At 45.1% G+C, this 18316-nt stretch overlaps 1 protein-coding gene across 2 annotated transcripts in view; it reads left to right on the top strand.

Moving 5' to 3' along the window:
• Positions 1–4590, top strand: part of SNCB (synuclein beta) — a 71534-nt gene extending 66944 nt beyond the window's left edge. For both annotated transcript variants that reach the window (XM_085618298.1, XM_085618297.1), the window contains exon 6: positions 3449–4590. In XM_085618298.1, coding sequence (XP_085474424.1) covers positions 3449–3481 — 33 coding nt within the window. In that variant the 3' untranslated portion in view covers positions 3482–4590. The remainder of the gene's footprint in view (positions 1–3448) is intronic.
• Positions 4591–18316: the final 13726 nt, after the last annotated feature.

Here is an 18316-nt window from a genome sequence, read left to right as displayed (position 1 = left end):
GGGCCCCAAAGATCTTTCTCCTTACCAAGGATTAAGACCTCGGTTTTATCGCCGTTTAACTTCAGATAGTTCTGGCTCATCCATGTTGCAATTTGCCTGAGACCCATCTGAAGACAGGATGTGGAGCCAGAGTCAGTATGTGAGAGTGAGAAAATTATCTGAGAGTCATCAGCATAAGTAAAAAGGGTCAGACCGGCCTGTTCGGCAATGTCAGCTAAAGGCCTGACGTACAAATTAAAAAGCATAGGGCTTAGTATGGAGCCTTGGGGTACCCCATAGGGTGATGAATAGATGTTAGAACTATCAATGACGGAGAAAATCTGAAAGGTACGATCATCCAAGAAGGAGACAATCCAGTCCAGGGCTGAGCCACAGATGCCAAAAGACCTCAGTGTGTTGACTAATATGGGGTGGGAAATAGTGTCACACGCCGCTCTCAGGTCTAACAATATGAGCGCGACGGTGTCTCCGGGATCCAGGTGAAGGCGTAGCCTCTCTGTAACCCCTAGCAGAGTGGTTTCGGTAGAGAAACCGGCTCTGAACCCAGATTGAGAAGGGTGGAGGATTTTATTAGTCTCAATGAACTGGGAAAGATGGAAATGAATGTGTCTTTCAAGGATTTTTGAGAAGACAGCAAAAGGGAAATCGGTCGGTAATTTGCAAGGACAGTAGAGTCAGCAGTGGGTTTCTTTAACAGAGGGATAAAATTATTGGTTAAAAAGACACGTTTTTAAGGATTTGCGGAATTGGACATACACAGTTTCATTCCGAATTGATACAGGGAGGGAGTTCCATAAGGAGGAACCAAGATAGGCGAACGATCGACCGCCCATCCGGGATAGTCTGACTCTGGGCACCAAAAATTTCACTTGAGTGGATGAGCGAAGGCAACGAGAAGACACATAGGGATAAACCAAGGACTGCAGACACCTGTTTTGATTTTGAACATATAGCTCAGGGCTTTGAACTTAATTCGGTTTTCCACCCTGAGCCAGTTAAGGTCACGCAGGTGACCGTAAACAGAGATAGCTCTAGGCACCCGGCAAAGCAATCTTGCGGCAGAGTTCTGAACCATCTGCAGCCTACGAGTCACCTCCTTATTGGTAGGGGTGGGCGGAATTTGCATAGTCGCGCTACGCAAAGCTCCGCAAAGCTCCGCAAACCGGTAAAAAATCTCCGTTCGCGATGCTTTTTCCCTGTTCGCAAAAGCTGTTTGCGTGCTCAGGGGGAAATATCTTGCAAACACGCATTTTGTAAGCGCGAACAAGCAAAAAAATTCCGCGAAGCCGCAGATCACGGAATTTTTGGCATTTCCGCGGTCTCCGCGGAACGCAAAACTACCCAAATTCCGCAAGCAGAACGGAATTTACCGCCCAGGCCATCTTATTGGTCCCCAGATGAAGAATGTTACCGTAGCCCAGTCTAGAGGTGACAAGCGCCTGGACTACGATTCTCTGGGTATGCTCCGGCAGCATCCAAGTAATCTTTTTTAGCCATTTCAAGATGGTAAAACATGTAGCAGCTACCTTAATAGCTTGATGTTGCATAGTAAATGAATCATCGATGATGACATGACACCCAAGTTACCAACTTGGCGGGAGGGCTGAGGAAGAGCACCCATCTCACTAGGCCAGGGCTGGGGGCCCCAGAGAACCTTGTTTTTTCCCCAAAACCAAGACCTCGGTCTTCTCTCCGTTGAGCTTGAGGTAATTAGCCTGCATCCACGAGGCAATTTTACCCAAGCCCAATTGGAGGGAGGAAGTGTCAGCCGCCATCTCAACTAAAAGAGAGAAGATAATCTGGGTGTGTTCCGCGTAAGAGAATAAGGACTGCCCAGCTTCTTCCGCAACATCAGCCAAAGGTCTGACATATAGATTAAATAATAGAGGGCTGAGAAGGGAGCCCTGAGGCATCCCATAAGGTGAAGAATGCGTATCAGAGCTGGCTGCTGGAGAAAAGACTTGGAAGGTCCGATTGGCAAGAAATGAAATAAGCCAATTGAGAGCTGAACCACAATTGCAATGATCTTAAGGTTTTCACTAACACGGTGTGAGACACCGTGTCGAAAGCTGTGCCTAAATCAAGCAATATAAGAGCCACCGTATCTCCAGAATCTAGGTGGCGATGCAGTCTTTCCATGACTAGATAGAGGGCCTTCCCTCCAACTGCCCAGCTGACCAATTCCAACTGGACCTGCTCTGGACCCGGTCGGTGGCATCTGCTGGAGTGAGTCTTGACCTCCAATTGCTTTCCCAAGGTCCTGGGATTCTTGGCTGTGTTTTCCTTTTTTGTTAAACAGATTTTATTGAGTTTTTGCACAAAAAAAATACAAAGCCAATCCAACAAAGGTGAGTTGCTGCTGGGCGGAATATTCAGATTGCTCCCGCTTTGAGCTTTTCTGCAGCAGCAAATGTGATCCAGCGGACCTTGTGGGAAAGGTAAGCAGCTTCATTAAACTCTTTTTAGCTACATCCTGCAGCCTTGCCCCACTAGAAGAATCTGAGTATATCAGGCGGCAAGAGATCTTCCTTGGATGCAAAATTAAAACTCTGAGCTTTCCCATCAAATGTCAATAGCTTCACCAGTACCTCGTCCAGTGGCTATCTGATGTCGGGAGCCCTCTTTGGTCACCGCCTTCTGCATTGCTCCACTAAGGGTTTTTTAATTTCCATTTCAGAGACTAAGAGTGAAGGTAAAGCCTCCACCTGGGAAGAACCTGGTTTCTGTATCGAACCAGTGCTCTATCGAACTTGGCCATAACATGCACTTAGGTACCAGTCAAGTGCAACCAGATGATCGCAGTGGGCGCCTAATACTTTTTGATGCTATTTTTAACCTTAAACTTAAAAAAATACATATTTCTGGCTCTACCATTGGATTTTTACCATTTTGATGTAATTTTATTTATTAAAATGTACTCAATATTTCTAAATTAGTTTGGGATGCTGCTTGTGTTGCATTTTGACTTTACTTCTATGTTGGTAATGCATAAATACTTTACACTTTGCCTTTAAGTTAAGCCTGTCTGCTCTGTGCCATAGCTACTAGAGGGATGAGCTCAGGTTAATTTAGCAACTTTATTAATTCACCCTATTAAGTATTGTGGTTATTAGTTGAGGTGGGCATATACCAACCTCAACTAATACCCCAATTCAATACAGCGTGGAAGGCAAAGAGGAAGGGATACAAGAGACAGACAATATTTATCCCTCCAGTACTTAGTGAAGACATAAGTACACCAGAGGCCTCCTTGAGCATAGATATCCTGGGTAACATAGGCTACATTGGATAGGGCCCGTTGGGCCTATCCATTCTGCTAATTTTCTGCCTACTCTAAAATCACACACCCTATATGCTCTTTAATGTTCTGTGGCTTCTCAGCACTAAAAACACTACTCACCTGCTGTTTTTTTATGTCTTCCCTTGCCTCGCTCACTCCTGGGTTCAGGGGGATTATCAGGACTATGAACCAGAAGCGTAACAAGGCATTCAAGCCGGACTGCGGAGTCGCCTCCACCAGCAGCAGGAGCAGCACAAGAAACAACCAAGAAATAGATCACTCTCCCGGCGCCACCACCTACTGCACACTACGGCTTCACTCCCTTTTATCCACAAGGACCATCCTATAGCGCTTCCCTCCAATTGACCTCCTGAGAGTCCATGAGTATCCTCCGTTCCTACATGACCCAGTACCACTCTAACCCTAAGGGCCTCACAAGATGCCCTGTCTTCAAATGCACTCCTAGCTTCCTCGCCCCTTTAAGACGGCCCCAACGTCTTTCTGTCTCTCCTAAAAGAAACACAGTTCTTCCTCTAGTATGATATAGGGACCTTCATGTGACGTCATGTTTTATTGTATGGTATTCTTTAGTATTTAAAGAAAAATGATGTGTCAAAAATTTGTACAAAAACAGTTAATATTTATTGTGCATTGTGTAGCCCCTTGTTGCCTCATCCCCTTGCCCAGGTCAAGCTTATGCCATTGTTTCCCTCCCAGTGGCTTAAACTTTGCCCCAGGAAGGGAGATTGGTGGAAATGTTGTGAGCAGTTTTTTTCTACTTTACCTCCCTGGGTCGCAATGTAGTTCAGAGCATGCTGTCAGCTATTTTTTAAAATGAGGGAAACACATCAACATGAAAAAACTACCAAAAAACTATAAAAATAAATTCAAGATATAAAAACATAACTAAAAACAAAAGCAATTCAAGAACAGGAAACGGCTTATGTGTGAATGTCCGTGAAAAATATATTGTATGGTGTGATTTTTTTTAAATGTTTTTACGTGTTACCATTCTTGTTCTTTCTTTTTTACATAAATGGTGAACTTATTTGTGATTGTACTGTAATGGGGGAGAAAAGTGTTGCTGTTATACATACAGAATTTATGTACATCTGTTACAAGCCACTTTCAGAAACAGATTCAAATGTAAAAAACTTCCCCTCATTTCCTTCTCTCCCAATTCACATTCCAACATCTGTTCCTGAATGTGGAGTGGAATAGTTGAGTGAGCGTGTGCGAATTCCTGGGTTCACCTGGGGTCCCTCCCGCACATGTTTTTTCAATAAATTAAGTTCTGTATGTATAGTGAATAGTCTCTGTCTAGTTATTCGACTTTCTGGAAACGTCCTCTGTTGCAATGTCTAGCTCTATGTCACCCCCTCTTTCGGCAGTGAGTGCAATGTTATTAGTTGTGTTCTGTTGATGCTAATGAACCACAAATAACAAACAATGACATTGGTAATACAAGATGAAAAGTGGACCCTATGGTAGGAGATATCGCACAACATCACATATCCGCACCTCCCTCCAGCTGCCTTAGAATGAGACTTTGCCTTGCTGTGCAACATGCTGCTGTACATATTAGTACAAGCATGGTGTATCAATTCTATTGTATGCAAATTAGTCCTGCTATGTTAGAGGAGGACCCCCGTTTCTTGCAATGAAAGCTGATTCTATAGTCCAGGTGTAGTCTTCTTTCTTGTTCATTGTGGCATTTCTGGTTTATGAGCATTGCCCATCTCTGACTGACTGAAAACTCAGAGGCCAGGGCATGGAGTGTTACCATTTTCCTGTCTCCATACTAACCCTCCTTCAGTGGAAATTGAAGCTGTCGTCCTCAAAGAGTGCTGTAAGACTTTGCATGCACTTTTGTGGACCAGGTGCATCAGCCCAACTGGATGGAGTTGGCTCATGCTCTATTTATAGTGTATAAGCAACTGCAGATGTGAATGTAAACTTAGACAGGGTTGGATTGGGGCCACAAATTGGCCCAGGCTCACAAAAAAAGAGGTCCACATTTTCACGAAACACAATTAAGCTTTTTAAAGGTTCTACGACCAATTGCATTATACAAGACTGGACACACCTACTTCATTGCAGCTCTCACACAGGTCTTTTGATGCATACATTCAGATAAGTAAGTCTTCTCACCCTCTGGTCCCTGAATCCATTGCTCACTCTTAGATCCTGGGCCCTAGCTCACCCTCAGATCTTTTCCATTCATCCTTTGAAATCCTTTGTGTCCTGTACTTTACCTATTGTTATATTCTGCAGTGTTTGTTATTGCTGGGCTGAAGTCACTAACTTCCTGTTTTAGCACACTTAGACATTTCCAGAACACCACAATTTCTCATAGAATTTTAACGGATTGCTGTCTTTGTCAATGCTGTGGGTTCCCCCTTCTTCCAAAGGTGATTCTGGGAGGGTGTCTTGTTCTACCTTTGGTAGTGGACAGACCAAGAGCCTGATTTCGAGTTGGGTGGTCATGAAAAATTCACATATTTTTGGAAAAGTGTTAAAACCAGAGGAGAATCCCACTTTGTGGTATTTACTTCACCGTACCAGCCTTTCATAAAGGAAAATCCACTGATGGGTTCAACAGAAGATTCAGCACTTCCTCTAGGTACCCAGCCTCTAAATCACGCTGTAGACTGCTGGCCGTCAGAGAACTAAATAATTTATGTGAGGTCCTAATCCACACTTCTCACTGACATTAAACCTTCTGACATCATCTTCTTCGTCCATCCTTTGCTTCATCATTCACTGTTCACTTTCTCCCTTTGTAATCTCTCTCTCTCCCTTCCTACACTTTTTCTATACCAACCCCTAATTCTAAACTCTCCACTCAGTCTTTCCTTACCTCACCTTCTCCTAAGTCTCTTCCATTCTCCTTTCTTCCTCTCGCCCGCATGTCATTATTCAGAATTATTTGACCCCCTTTCTTTCCTTCTCCCCCCCACCCTTTGTCCACACCCTGACAAGTGCCGCTCTTCCTGTCTCTCACCTCCTTTTGCCCCTGTCCTTTCCCTTCTCCATCTCTCCTCTGCCTCTCCTCTTCCACCCCAATATGAAGGATGAATTCGTTTTGTTTACAGCAACATTGTGAAAAATATGTTTTCTTTTTACCCATTTCAATTTATGTTTTTCTGTAGATGTATTTAAAACATCTAGGGTTCGTAGTGTTCCTCTTTGTTCCATAGCTTTTGAGCCATCCACAGCACAGCACTAGAATGAAACTCACAATCTGAATCTGCAAAGACTGGCCGCAGGCGCCTGCAAGTTCTGTCCGACCGCTGTGGACTGCTGCAGGGGCCAAAAGCCTCCGATCCACACCAGAGACTTGTGCGGCTCAAAAGAATTGCCTCCTGGAGCGAGAGGAGGTGTACCGCATGCTGTGCCTGCTTGGGCCGTCCACTGTCATTCTGCAAATGGCAGTGAATGAGCCTGACTTTTGTGGCTTGCACCAAGCCTCACCTAAGGTTGCAGCAGAGGGTGACCATATTTTGAGAAGCAAAAACCGGGACAGGCCAGACATAAAAATAGGACTAGTCTTTTGTCTGCATGTGTGAGTGACTGTTGGGTGAATGAGTGGATGTGTGTGTAGACCTAGGAATCAGTGACTGGGCATGTAGTAACTGGTAATGGTGTTTTTATGGTTTCAAAAATGGTAGTCTGTATTTTAGAGTAGGTATATCAATTATATTAGAGTGTGAGGAGGTGCATCAGATTATTACATGGATGATGTAATCAGTGATGTCATTTGAGATGTCATCAGTGTTGTCACCTTTACAAGGGGGGCTGTGTGGCCCCCCTTCTTTTCCCATTTTTGGGCCCTGGGGACCCCATCCCCCAGGGCCTAACCCCTTTTTTATAATTTAAAAAAAAAATGGAAAGGGGCCGCGTGCCCCCCTCTCGAGGCCAATTTCGGCCCCAGGGACCCCATCCCCCAGGGTATGGCCAGTCTTTTGAATTATTATTTATTTAATTATTTGGAAGGGGGGGCCGTGTAGCCCCCCTCCTCAGGCCAATTATGGCCCCGGGGACCCCATCCCCCAGGGCCAGCCTTTCGGTTTGTTTTTTTAAATGTTATTTTTATGGCGGGGGAGGGGGGCCTTGTGGCCCCACTCCCGGGCTACTTCTGGCCCCAGGGACTCCATCCCCTGGGGCCTGGCCTCACCATTGGGAAACGTGGGGGGAGCCCCAATGCCCCCACTGACATGCAGCTCCCCTTGTGAAAAAGCAATTCCGCTTTGGTTTTTGAAAGCAAGAGCAGGTTTCCTGCTCTCGCGTCCAAAAACCAAAGCAGAGTTTGCTATGATGTTGGACACCCTGGGACATTGCAGGAGCCGGACCTGGGGGGTGGCGGTCCCCAGGGCTATCGAGGGCTCCAGGAGCGGGGCCGCACAGCCCCCCTCCCTACATTTCAAAGCCCCAGGGAGGTGCTTGTGGAGGTGGTGGTCCTCGGGGCATGGCAGGGCCCGCAAGGCCCCCCCACCCCTATTATACAAAAGCCCTGGGGAGGTGGCGGTCCCCGGGGCAGTGTGGGGGGGCTGGGACCCCCCCACGCATTTATTATTGATACCCGGGGAGGTGGCAGTCCCCCCACAAATTACTTACACATTGCCCCCGGGATCGCACTTTGGTTCTTTTTTTTTCTCAGCTGGATTTGTGAACTCAGCACGAATCTGGCCGTTTTAAAAGAAAAAATGCTTTTTTTGGCCCTGAGGGTCCCTGTAGGACCCCCTGAACAGGCCTAGGGGGTCAGGGTGTTTCTACCCTGCCCCCTTTTCTAGTTTTTCAACCTTTTTTCCACTGTATTCTTGTGACTCGGTTACCGAGTCACAAGATGGCTGCCAACAATTCCTGGTTTGGAGTGTTGGCAGCCAATCAGAAATCAGCTCGTGCTCGGGAGGAGTCGCGACTCCTCAGTGCTCAGATATTGATATTTTTATTTTTTAAATTGCTCAGCGACTACTGAACAGATTTACAACATTTTTAAAAAGGGGCACTTTCTGCACCAAGAGCTACCTTTTTGCCAAATTTGGTGTAATTCTGTTCAGCAGTTCGACCTGTAGCCTGTTCCATTAACATGGAGAAAACGTGCTTTGGGACCCTCCTTTTTTCTCTATCCTCACTTGACGAATCACCCCGAAACCTTCAAGACAGGAGCTGACCGGAGCGCCCCATTATATTTTGGAAATTTCGCAAAGATTCGTCAAACGGCGCCAAAGATATTGGCAAATCGAATATATATATATATATATATATATATATATATATATATATATAGATAGATAGATAGATATTTCAACGTACCACTCGGCAAGACCCAAGCCTCTTAAACGGCGGGCAACACGGCCAGGACGCCACTCCCGAAATATCCAACGCAATCCAGTTATTGTTCGTGAAAGAAAACTCACTGGTACCGTGGCCTCTGTTTAAAGACGTGCTTTATTCAACGAAAGTCCCTACGCGTTTCGGAGTTTCAATCACTCCTTGTTCACAGGCGGGGATTCAAAGTGCAAGTAATACTTTTAAAGTTACAGTGTCCCATTTCTGTTAATTTTAGTAAACATGGAAAACATACTGTCTGCCACAATGTTGCAATAAAGTTTTTGTTCAACATTATAGTTAAATATGTACAAAAAAAGCAGAGGTTATAGTTCACTATTAAATGTTTATGCCAACATTCTATGTATTTGCTTGTTTCAATATTGTGAAAACAAATATATTATTTGAATACAATTGTATACCAATAATACCCAAGTGGGTATAATATATTGTATTATTAAACATACAAAACATAAACTCTTTTAACCCCTTCGCTGCGGCGGGTATTGCGCCGCAGCGCTGGGGGGGGGTTTGGGGGCAGCGGGGTGGCGCTGTGCTCATGACGGAGCCACTCCGTCATGAGCCACGGTTGAGCTGTGCTCATGACGGAGTGGTTCCGTCATGACTCCGCCCACTGCGCTAATCGCCCGCACAGGCGGGGAATCAGCGCAGCGTGGGAGGATCGGCGGCCAACGGCCGCAGCATGACGGAACCACTCCATCATGAGCACACGGCACCCATGGCTCATGACGGAGTGGCTCCGTCATGAGCGCTGAAGGGGTTAAACTCAAGTGAGTTATAATCCTCATAGTGTGGTTTCTTCTTATACATATAATCAGCCTAATACATCTGCTTTTCTATCTGCTTCAATCCTGCAACAAATCAAAATTTTATGTTAACCAAAAGGACTGCTGTGTGAAAACAAAATTTGTAAAACCTTAAAAACCCTTAAAAACATATTTAGACGGTTGCAGTTTCTGGACAATTACTTTATCTTAAATGTATTGACATTTCCTCATCCTGGTTCAAACCTATAGGGCACATGGTGTCATACTTGATTATCATTTTAGATTCCATCTTCCTCAACTCCAATGTACGATTGCCCCCCCTTTCCCTTTGGGGGACACAATCCAATACACAGAATTTAAGAAGATTTACATTTGGTTATGTTTCAAACTAAAATGTGCCCTATAGGTTTGAACCAGGATGAGGAAATGTCAATACATTTAAGATAAAGTAATTGTCCAGAAACTGCAACCGTCTAAATATGTTTTTAAGGGTTTTTAAGGTTTTACAAATTTTTGTTTTCACACAGCAGTCCTTTTGGTTAACATAAAATTTTGATTTGTTGCAGGATTGAAGCAGATACCGAAAAGCAGATGTATTAGGCTGATTATTTGTATAAGAAGAAACCACACTATGAGGATTATAACTCACTTGAGTTTAAAAGAGTTTATGTTTTGTATGTTTAATAATACAATATATTATACCCACTTGGGTATTATTGGTATACAATTGTATTCAAATAATATATTTGTTTTCACAATATTGAAACAAGCAAATACATAGAATGTTGGCATAAACATTTAATAGTGAACTATAACCTCTGCTTTGTTTGTACATATTTAACTATAATGTTGAACAAAAACTTTATTGCAACATTGTGGCAGACAGTATGTTTTCCATGTTTACTAAAATTAACAGAAATGGGACACTGTAACTTTAAAAGTATTACTTGCACTTTGAATCCCCGCCCGTGAACAAGGAGTGATTGAAACTCCGAAACGCGTAGGGACTTTCGTTGAATAAAGCACGTCTTTAAACAGAGGCCACGGTACCAGTGAGTTTTCTTTCACGAACAATAACTGGATTGCGTTGGATATATATAGATATATAGATATATTTTTTCACCAAAATGCCCAGGGAGCTCAGGGAAGCACTCGACAGTTTGCCTGCCATCCGGCGTTCACAATCAGCTTGCCTGATACTTCTGCCAGCATTCTCTTTGCCTGACGCGTTTCGCGGCTCTGCGCCGCTTTCTCAAAGGCAATTCTGCATACAAATGACGTAACGGACGCTTTCTGCAATTAAATACAAGGCATCTTTTAATTGGATAATGGCCCCTTGTGGGAGTCGCTCAGTGCGTTCTAATTTGTTGCCTGATGGGACATGTGGTCCTTGAAGCGAAAAGTTCAATACCCTAAGTGGGTTCCAAACGTCATATTGTAAATTAAAAGCATTAGAAATCTCCTTAGTAGGTGCAGAGGTGTCATGGCAAGATTCTTCTTCACATCGGCTCACTGTGCTGTCTGGCATGGATAGTTCCTTGCTTCAGCCTCTCTACATTACGAGATGGTGCATTCCCCCACGGCCAAGGCCGCGTGTCAATATTTTTTCACCAAAATGCCCAGGGAGCTCAGGGAAGCACTCGACAGCTTGCCTGCCATCCGGCGTTCACAATCAGCTTGCCTGATACTTCTGCCAGCATTCTCTTTGTCTGGCGCGTTTCGCGGCTCTGCGCCGCTTTCTCAAAGGCAATTCTGCATACAAATGACGTAACGGACGCTTTCTGCAATTAAATACAAGGCATCTTTTAATTGGATAATGGCCCCTTGTGGGAGTCGCTCAGTGCGTTCTAATTTGTTGCCTGATGGGACATGTGGTCCTTGAAGCGAAAAGGATAATACCCTAAGTGGGTTCCAAACGTCATATTGTAAATTAAAAGCATTAGAAATCTCCTTAGTAGGTGCAGAGGTGTCATGGTAAGATTCTTCTTCACATCGGCTCACTGTGCTGTCTGGCATGGATAGTTCCTTTCTTCAGCCTCTCTACATTACAAGATGGTGCATTCCCCCACGGCCAAGGCGCCGTGTCAATATTTTTTCACCAAAATGCCCAGGGAGCTCAGGGAAGCACTCGACAGTTTGCCTGCCATCCGGCGTTCACAATCAGCTTGCCTGATACTTCTGCCAGCATTCTCTTTGCCTGACGCGTTTCGCGGCTCTGCACCGCTTTCTCAAAGGCAATTCTGCATACAAATGACGTAACGGACGCTTTCTGCAATTAAATACAAGGCATCTTTTAATTGGATAATGGCCCCTTGTGGGACTCGCTCAGTGCGTTCTAATTTGTTGCCTGATGGGACATGTGGTCCTTGAAGCGAAAAGTTCAATACCCTAAGTGGGTTCCAAACGTCATATTGTAAATTAAAAGCATTAGAAATCTCCTTAGTAGGTGCAGAGGTGTCATGGCAAGATTCTTCTTCACATCGGCTCACTGTGCTGTCTGGCATGGATAGTTCCTTGCTTCAGCCTCTCTACATTACGAGATGGTGCATTCCTCCACGGCCAAGGCGCTGTGTCAATATTTTTTCACCAAAATGCCCAGGGAGCTCAGGGAAGCACTCGACAGTTTGCCTGCCATCCGGCGTTCACAATCAGCTTGCCTGATACTTCTGCCAGCATTCTCTTTGCCTGACGCGTTTCGCGGCTCTGCGCCGCTTTCTCAAAGGCAATTCTGCATACAAATGACGTAACGGACGCTTTCTGCAATTAAATACAAGGCATCTTTTAATTGGATAATGGCCCCTTGTGGGAGTCGCTCAGTGCGTTCTAATTTGTTGCCTGATGGGACATGTGGTCCTTGAAGCGAAAAGGATAATACCCTAAGTGGGTTCCAAACGTCATATTGTAAATTAAAAGCATTAGAAATCTCCTTATAGGTGCAGAGGTGTCATGGTAAGATTCTTCTTCACATCGGCTCACTCTGCTGTCTGGCATGGATAGTTCCTTTCTTCAGCCTCTCTACATTACAAGATGGTTCATTCCCCCACGGCCAAGGCGCCGTGTCAATATTTTTTCACCAAAATGCCCAGGGAGCTCAGGGAAGCACTCGACAGTTTGCCTGCTATCCGGCGTTCACAATCAGCTTGCCTGATACTTCTGCCAGCATTCTCTTTGCCTGACGCGTTTCGCGGCTCTGCACCGCTTTCTCAAAGGCAATTCTGCATACAAATGACGTAACGGACGCTTTCTGCAATTAAATACAATGCATCTTTTAATTGGATAATGGCCCCTTGTGGGAGTCGCTCAGTGCGTTCTAATTTGTTGCCTGATGGGACATGTGGTCCTTGAAGCGAAAAGTTCAATACCCTAAGTGGGTTCCAAACGTCATATTGTAAATTAAAAGCATTAGAAATCTCCTTAGTAGGTGCAGAGGTGTCATGGCAAGATTCTTCTTCACATCGGCTCACTGTGCTGTCTGGCATGGATAGTTCCTTGCTTCAGCCTCTCTACATTACGAGATGGTGCATTCCCCCACGGCCAAGGCGCCGTGTCAATATTTAATATTCTAATGCTTTTAATTTACAATATGACGTTTGGAACCCACTTAGGGTATTGAACTTTTCGCTTCAAGGACCACATGTCCCATCAGGCAACAAATTAGAACGCACTGAGCGACTCCCACAAGGGGCCATTATCCAATTAAAAGATGCCTTGTATTTAATTGCAGAAAGCGTCCGTTACGTCATTTGTATGCAGAATTGCCTTTGAGAAAGCGGCGCAGAGCCGCGAAACGCGTCAGCCAAAGAGAATGCTGGCAGAAGTATCAGGCAAGCTGATTGTGAACGCCGGATGGCAGGCAAACTGTTGAGTGCTTCCCTGAGCTCCCTGGGCATTTTGGTGAAAAAATATTGACACAGCGCCTTGGCCGTGGGGGAATGCACCATCTAGTAATGTAGAGAGGCTGAAGCAAGGAACTATCCATGCCAGACAGCACAGTGAGCCGATGTGAAGAAGAATATTGCCATGACACCTCTGCACCAACTAAGGAGATTTCTAATGCTTTTAATTTACAATATGACGTTTGGAACCCACTTAGGGTATTGAACTTTTCGCTTCAAGGACCACATGTCCCATCAGGCAACAAATTAGAACGCATTGAGCGACTCCCACAAGGGGCCATTATCCAATTAAAAGATGCCTTGTATTTAATTGCAGAAAGCGTCCGTTACGTCATTTGTATGCAGAATTGCCTTTGAGAAAGCGGCGCAGAGCCGCGAAATGCGTCAGGCAAAGAGAATGCTGGCAGAAGTATCAGGCAAGCTGATTGTGAACGCCGGATGGCAGGCAAACTGTCGAGTGCTTCCCTGAGCTCCCTGGGCATTTTGGTGAAAAGATATATATATATATATATATATATATATATATATGACACATTTATAAAAACTATGTGTTCGAGGCATGTTCGAGTCGAGCTGTAGATCACATGCTTTGCATACTGCTGCCATCTAGTGTTGGGTCCGGATGTTTGCAAGTTGTTTTTGTCTTCGAAGAAGTCTTTCCAGTCACGAGTTACGGTGACTCCTCCTTTCGGTGATAGTGCGCATGGTCATCAACTCCATTGTTAGATAGTTTATTTCCGCCATTGGTTTTGGACGTGCATTGTTGCGCTCTGGTTCAAAACATTTCGCGGGTTCCCCATGTTGTGTAATCCACTCTACCCTCAACGATATTGTTTTCAATGCATTTCCCACTTCTTTGCATTTCGGTTCGGCCAACAAAATCTCCTTTTACGAATGGAAAGTATTGCGGGCGGTCTTCAGGCCTAACCGCATCGGTCCGGCTCTTTGTCGATGGACCAGACTCCATTTCAGTTCTGCCCTCGGTGCCACGCCAAGTACCCATGTACTGACTTGCATCAGGTGTGTAACTTCTGCTTATCTCCAGATCACAGAGAAGAAGACTGCGACACGTGCAACTCTTTTCGATCCAAGAAAACTCTCCGAGACTGTCGGGTTCGACGCCGGGAGAAGCAGCGTCAGCATATCAACAACAAGCCGGATATCTTCGGTGAAGACTCCGAGCATGATGACCCCAAGCCCACAGCGGCCGAGAAAGAACAGGCCTTCAAAGTATCCGACTCCGATTCAGAGCTGGAGATAGACGTCGACAATGTGCCGCAGTTACGGGGTGACGTGAGTACAGTAGACCCCTTGCCCTCTCCACCCATCCCTCACAAATCTAAGGCTTCGGCACCACTTCTGCCTTCTGGCAAAGGTCAGCACCGAGACGATGTTTCTGATACTCTGCCTCACAGCTCGGCACTGAAACATACTGCCCAGCCTTCTAGCTCGGGACCGAGTTGTCCCAAAGCCCCTTTGGAGCCGAAACCTTCCAGTTCCAAGCACAAAGTCGTTTTGGAGCTGAAACCTTCGACACCGAAAACCAGCAAACAACCTTCGAAGCCGAAATCCTCTGTGGCGAAATGTCACTCTATCTCGGCCACAAAATCTTCGGTGCTGAAAACCAAAGAAGTCCTGTCGGTACCTTTCTGTCTAAAAATAGACATTGTTTCATCCAAACCGGTTCAAAAGCAAAAGAAACTCTATATTAATCCTGACACATGACATATTCACGCCAAGACACCTTCAAAGCACAAGCTTCCTGATGATGATAGTCATTCTAAAATCCCTTTGAAAAGGAAAAATGTTGGTACTAGCACTTTTCATCCACTACCATCACCTCCTCCTCCTCCCTCCTCCCCAAATTTACATTCTTTACATATTACACCTCATCACTCTCCATTATCTCCCCATGGAGGATAAGATACTGATGAGGGAGAGACACATGTACCAGGGGATCCATTTAATTTAATTTAATTTTTAATTTTATAAGGCGCACAGCTATCCGGAGGTTTCCCGGCACCATCGGACACACGCCGACTGAGAGAAAAAACTATTGGTTGAATAACCACGTTTTAGAGCCTTTGCGAAAGTTCTTCTAGATGGTTTCATGCCGAAGTGGCGTGGGGAGTGAGTCCCACAGTGAAGGGCCCAGGTAAGAAAAAGACCTGCCACCCATACGCGACCGTCTGGTCCTAGGAACTGTGAATTTGGCCTGAGTGGAGGATCTGAGAAAGCGCATTGGTAGGTAGGGATGGACTAAGGCACACAGATACTGTGGTGCTGTGCCCAATTTAATTTTATGCACATAAGACAGGGCATTGAATTTAATGCGGTTCTCTATCCTAAGCCAGTGGAGGTCCAGGAGCGAGCCTGAGATGGAAGCCCTTCTAGGCACCTGGCAAAGCAGTCTGGCCGCAGAGTTCTGTACTACCTGCAGTTTTCTCACCACCTTCTTGTTGGCTCCTAAATACAGTACGTTCCCATAGTCCAGCCTAGAAGAAATAAGGGCCTGGACCACTGTTCTTTGCGTAGGACTGGGTAACATCCAAAGTATTTTTTTGAGCCATTTTAGGATGATGAAGCAGGTTGTGGCGACCTTGACTGCTTGCTGCCTCATTGATAGCTGGTCGTCAATGATTACGCCTAGATTAATGGCACCGGTTGGGAGAGAGCACCCATTTGGGGAGGCCAGTGTTGGAGGCCTCAAAGATCTTCGTTTTTCCCAAGAACTAAAACTTCTGTTTTTTCTCCGTTAAGTTTTAACATGTTGGCATGCATCCAATCTGCTATATTTCGCAGCCCTACCTGGAGAGAGGATGCCTTAGATGCCTCATTGGAAGAGAGGGAGAAGATTAGCTGGGTGTCGTCAGAGTACGAAAAAATAGATAACCCGGCCTCTTCATCTATTGTTGCCGGGGTCTGATGTAGATATTAAATAATAATGGGCTGAGGATGGAGGCTTGCGGTACTCCATAAGGAGAAGCGTGGGACTTAGAACTTGCTGACGGGAAACGACCTGAAAAGTAAGGTTGGTCAAAAAATCGGTGAGCTGTTTGAGTGCTGTCCCGATAACACCGAAAGATTGCTAAGCCTTTAGAAGGGCGGTATGTGACAGTGTCGAAAGCAGCACTCAAATCAAGCAGTATGAGTGCCGCAGTTTCACCCATATCAAGACGTTGGTGCAAAGTTTCTGTATCTCCCAAAAGAGTGATGTCCATAGAGAACCCCGCTCCAAATCCAGACTGTGATGCATATAAAACTTTTTGGAAGTTAACAAATTGTGTCAGTTGTTGGTTAATATATTTTTCTACAATTTTTGAGAAAGCTGGAAGTAGAGAAACCGGGCATAAATTGGATAATTCCGCCGGATCAGAATTAGCTTTTTTCAAGAGTGGGCGAACCATGGTATGTTTCCATGCAGATAGGACAGCTGCTTCCTGCAAGGATGCATTAAGCAACTCCATGATAAGTTTAAGTGACGATGGCTCCAATGTTTGAAGTATAGGAATAGTAAGAAGATCTCTGGGCGAGCCAGATTTAAGGCCATTTAAGATGCGGTTAAAAGAGGTGGTATTCAGAGGCAACAAATTCTCTTGTGTATTAGTAGGCACAGCGATCTGGTTCGCCGGTGGAGCAAAGCAGTCCGCTGTGGGGGAAGGGTTCTTCGTTTGTTGCACCACATTAGTTGTAATTACATTCAGTTCTGCATGGATTTTCTCCACTTTGCCAATAAAAAACGTGGCTAAATCCTCACTTTGGGCTTCATTGAGCACAGGGGGGGTAGGTTGGCAAGCTGCGCTAGAAAGATCTTTAACTAATTTAAACAAGACCTTAGGGCTGTTATGTGCCGACGTATTGGTTTTGTTTACATGTTCAGCTCGGGAAGCAGTGCAAAGGGAATGATAGTCCCTTTTAGCTAATTTGTATATACGTCTGGATTCAGGTGCATAGTTCTTCCTCCAACGTCTTTCTAATGCTTTGCATTTGGTTTTCTCTATTTTTAACCTTTCCGAAAATCAGTGGGCAGGAGGTCAATGATTGTTAACTTTTTTGATAGAGGTTGGAAGGCATGCATCCAGGTATGGATGGTGTCTGAGTCTGCTAAATTCATTGAGGTGATGGCAGGAATGTTGTTCAAAAGGTGTTGATTAAAATAATCCATATCTAAATTCTTCCAGTTTCTTGACCCCAACTTGGTAATTAAGGTGGATGTGTTCTCACGCTGCCGATCTAGCCTCACCCTGAAACCGACCGAAAAATGATCGGACCAAAGTATAGGGAGAGCTGCCTGGCATGAGATACTGGATAGATTGGAAAAAATGGGGTCCAATAAGTAGACTGCCCTGTGTGTGGAACCTGAGTTGCAGAGTAGGACATTCATAGCTGCCAAATCGGCCGTCAGGGAAGTGACTGTAGTGCATGTTGGATCATTGAAGTGAATGTTTAAATCTCCCCGAATGGTCAAATTGGCAGCATCCAACAGAAAAGGGGCGATGAGTTCAGGAAAAGCCGCTGCCCATGGCCCTGATAGTCCCGGCGGGCGGTAAATCAAAATCCCCGCACTTCAGTCTCCTTCAAACAGAGGTTCTTTTTGAAGCTCCTTTTACCAGGGAGGGTCCAAGTTAACAACCTCAGATCAAAACACTTCCTCTTAAAAGGGTAACAACCAATCCTCTTCTCCCAGAGGATTTTTCAGAGGAGGTTATAGGGGAAATGGTTTCAAAGGTAGGGGTAAAAACACCACACCCGTAACTCCCCTTGCCCTAATAAGCAGTGACTTCCCCCCGATCCATCCGATTATTCCACACCTGTCAGAGGAAGACTTTAATACTTTCTCCCCATTTGGGAATCTATAACAACCAACAAATGGGTGCTTGGAATTATCCAACATGGTTATTGCCTGGAGCTTACCACCAATCTTCCAAATATTCCACCTTTTTTTCAAAATCTGTCACCGGACCATTTACTAGTGCTCGAGGAAGAGGTGCAATCTCTCTTACTGAAAGGAGCTATAGAAC

The sequence above is a fragment of the Triturus cristatus genome, chromosome 7 (assembly GCF_964204655.1).
Source record: "Triturus cristatus chromosome 7, aTriCri1.1, whole genome shotgun sequence".
In the NCBI taxonomy this organism is placed as follows: domain Eukaryota; kingdom Metazoa; phylum Chordata; class Amphibia; order Caudata; family Salamandridae; genus Triturus; species Triturus cristatus.
The sequence above is the reverse complement of the archived record's forward strand: the minus strand, read 5'-3'. Positions and strand labels throughout refer to the sequence as shown.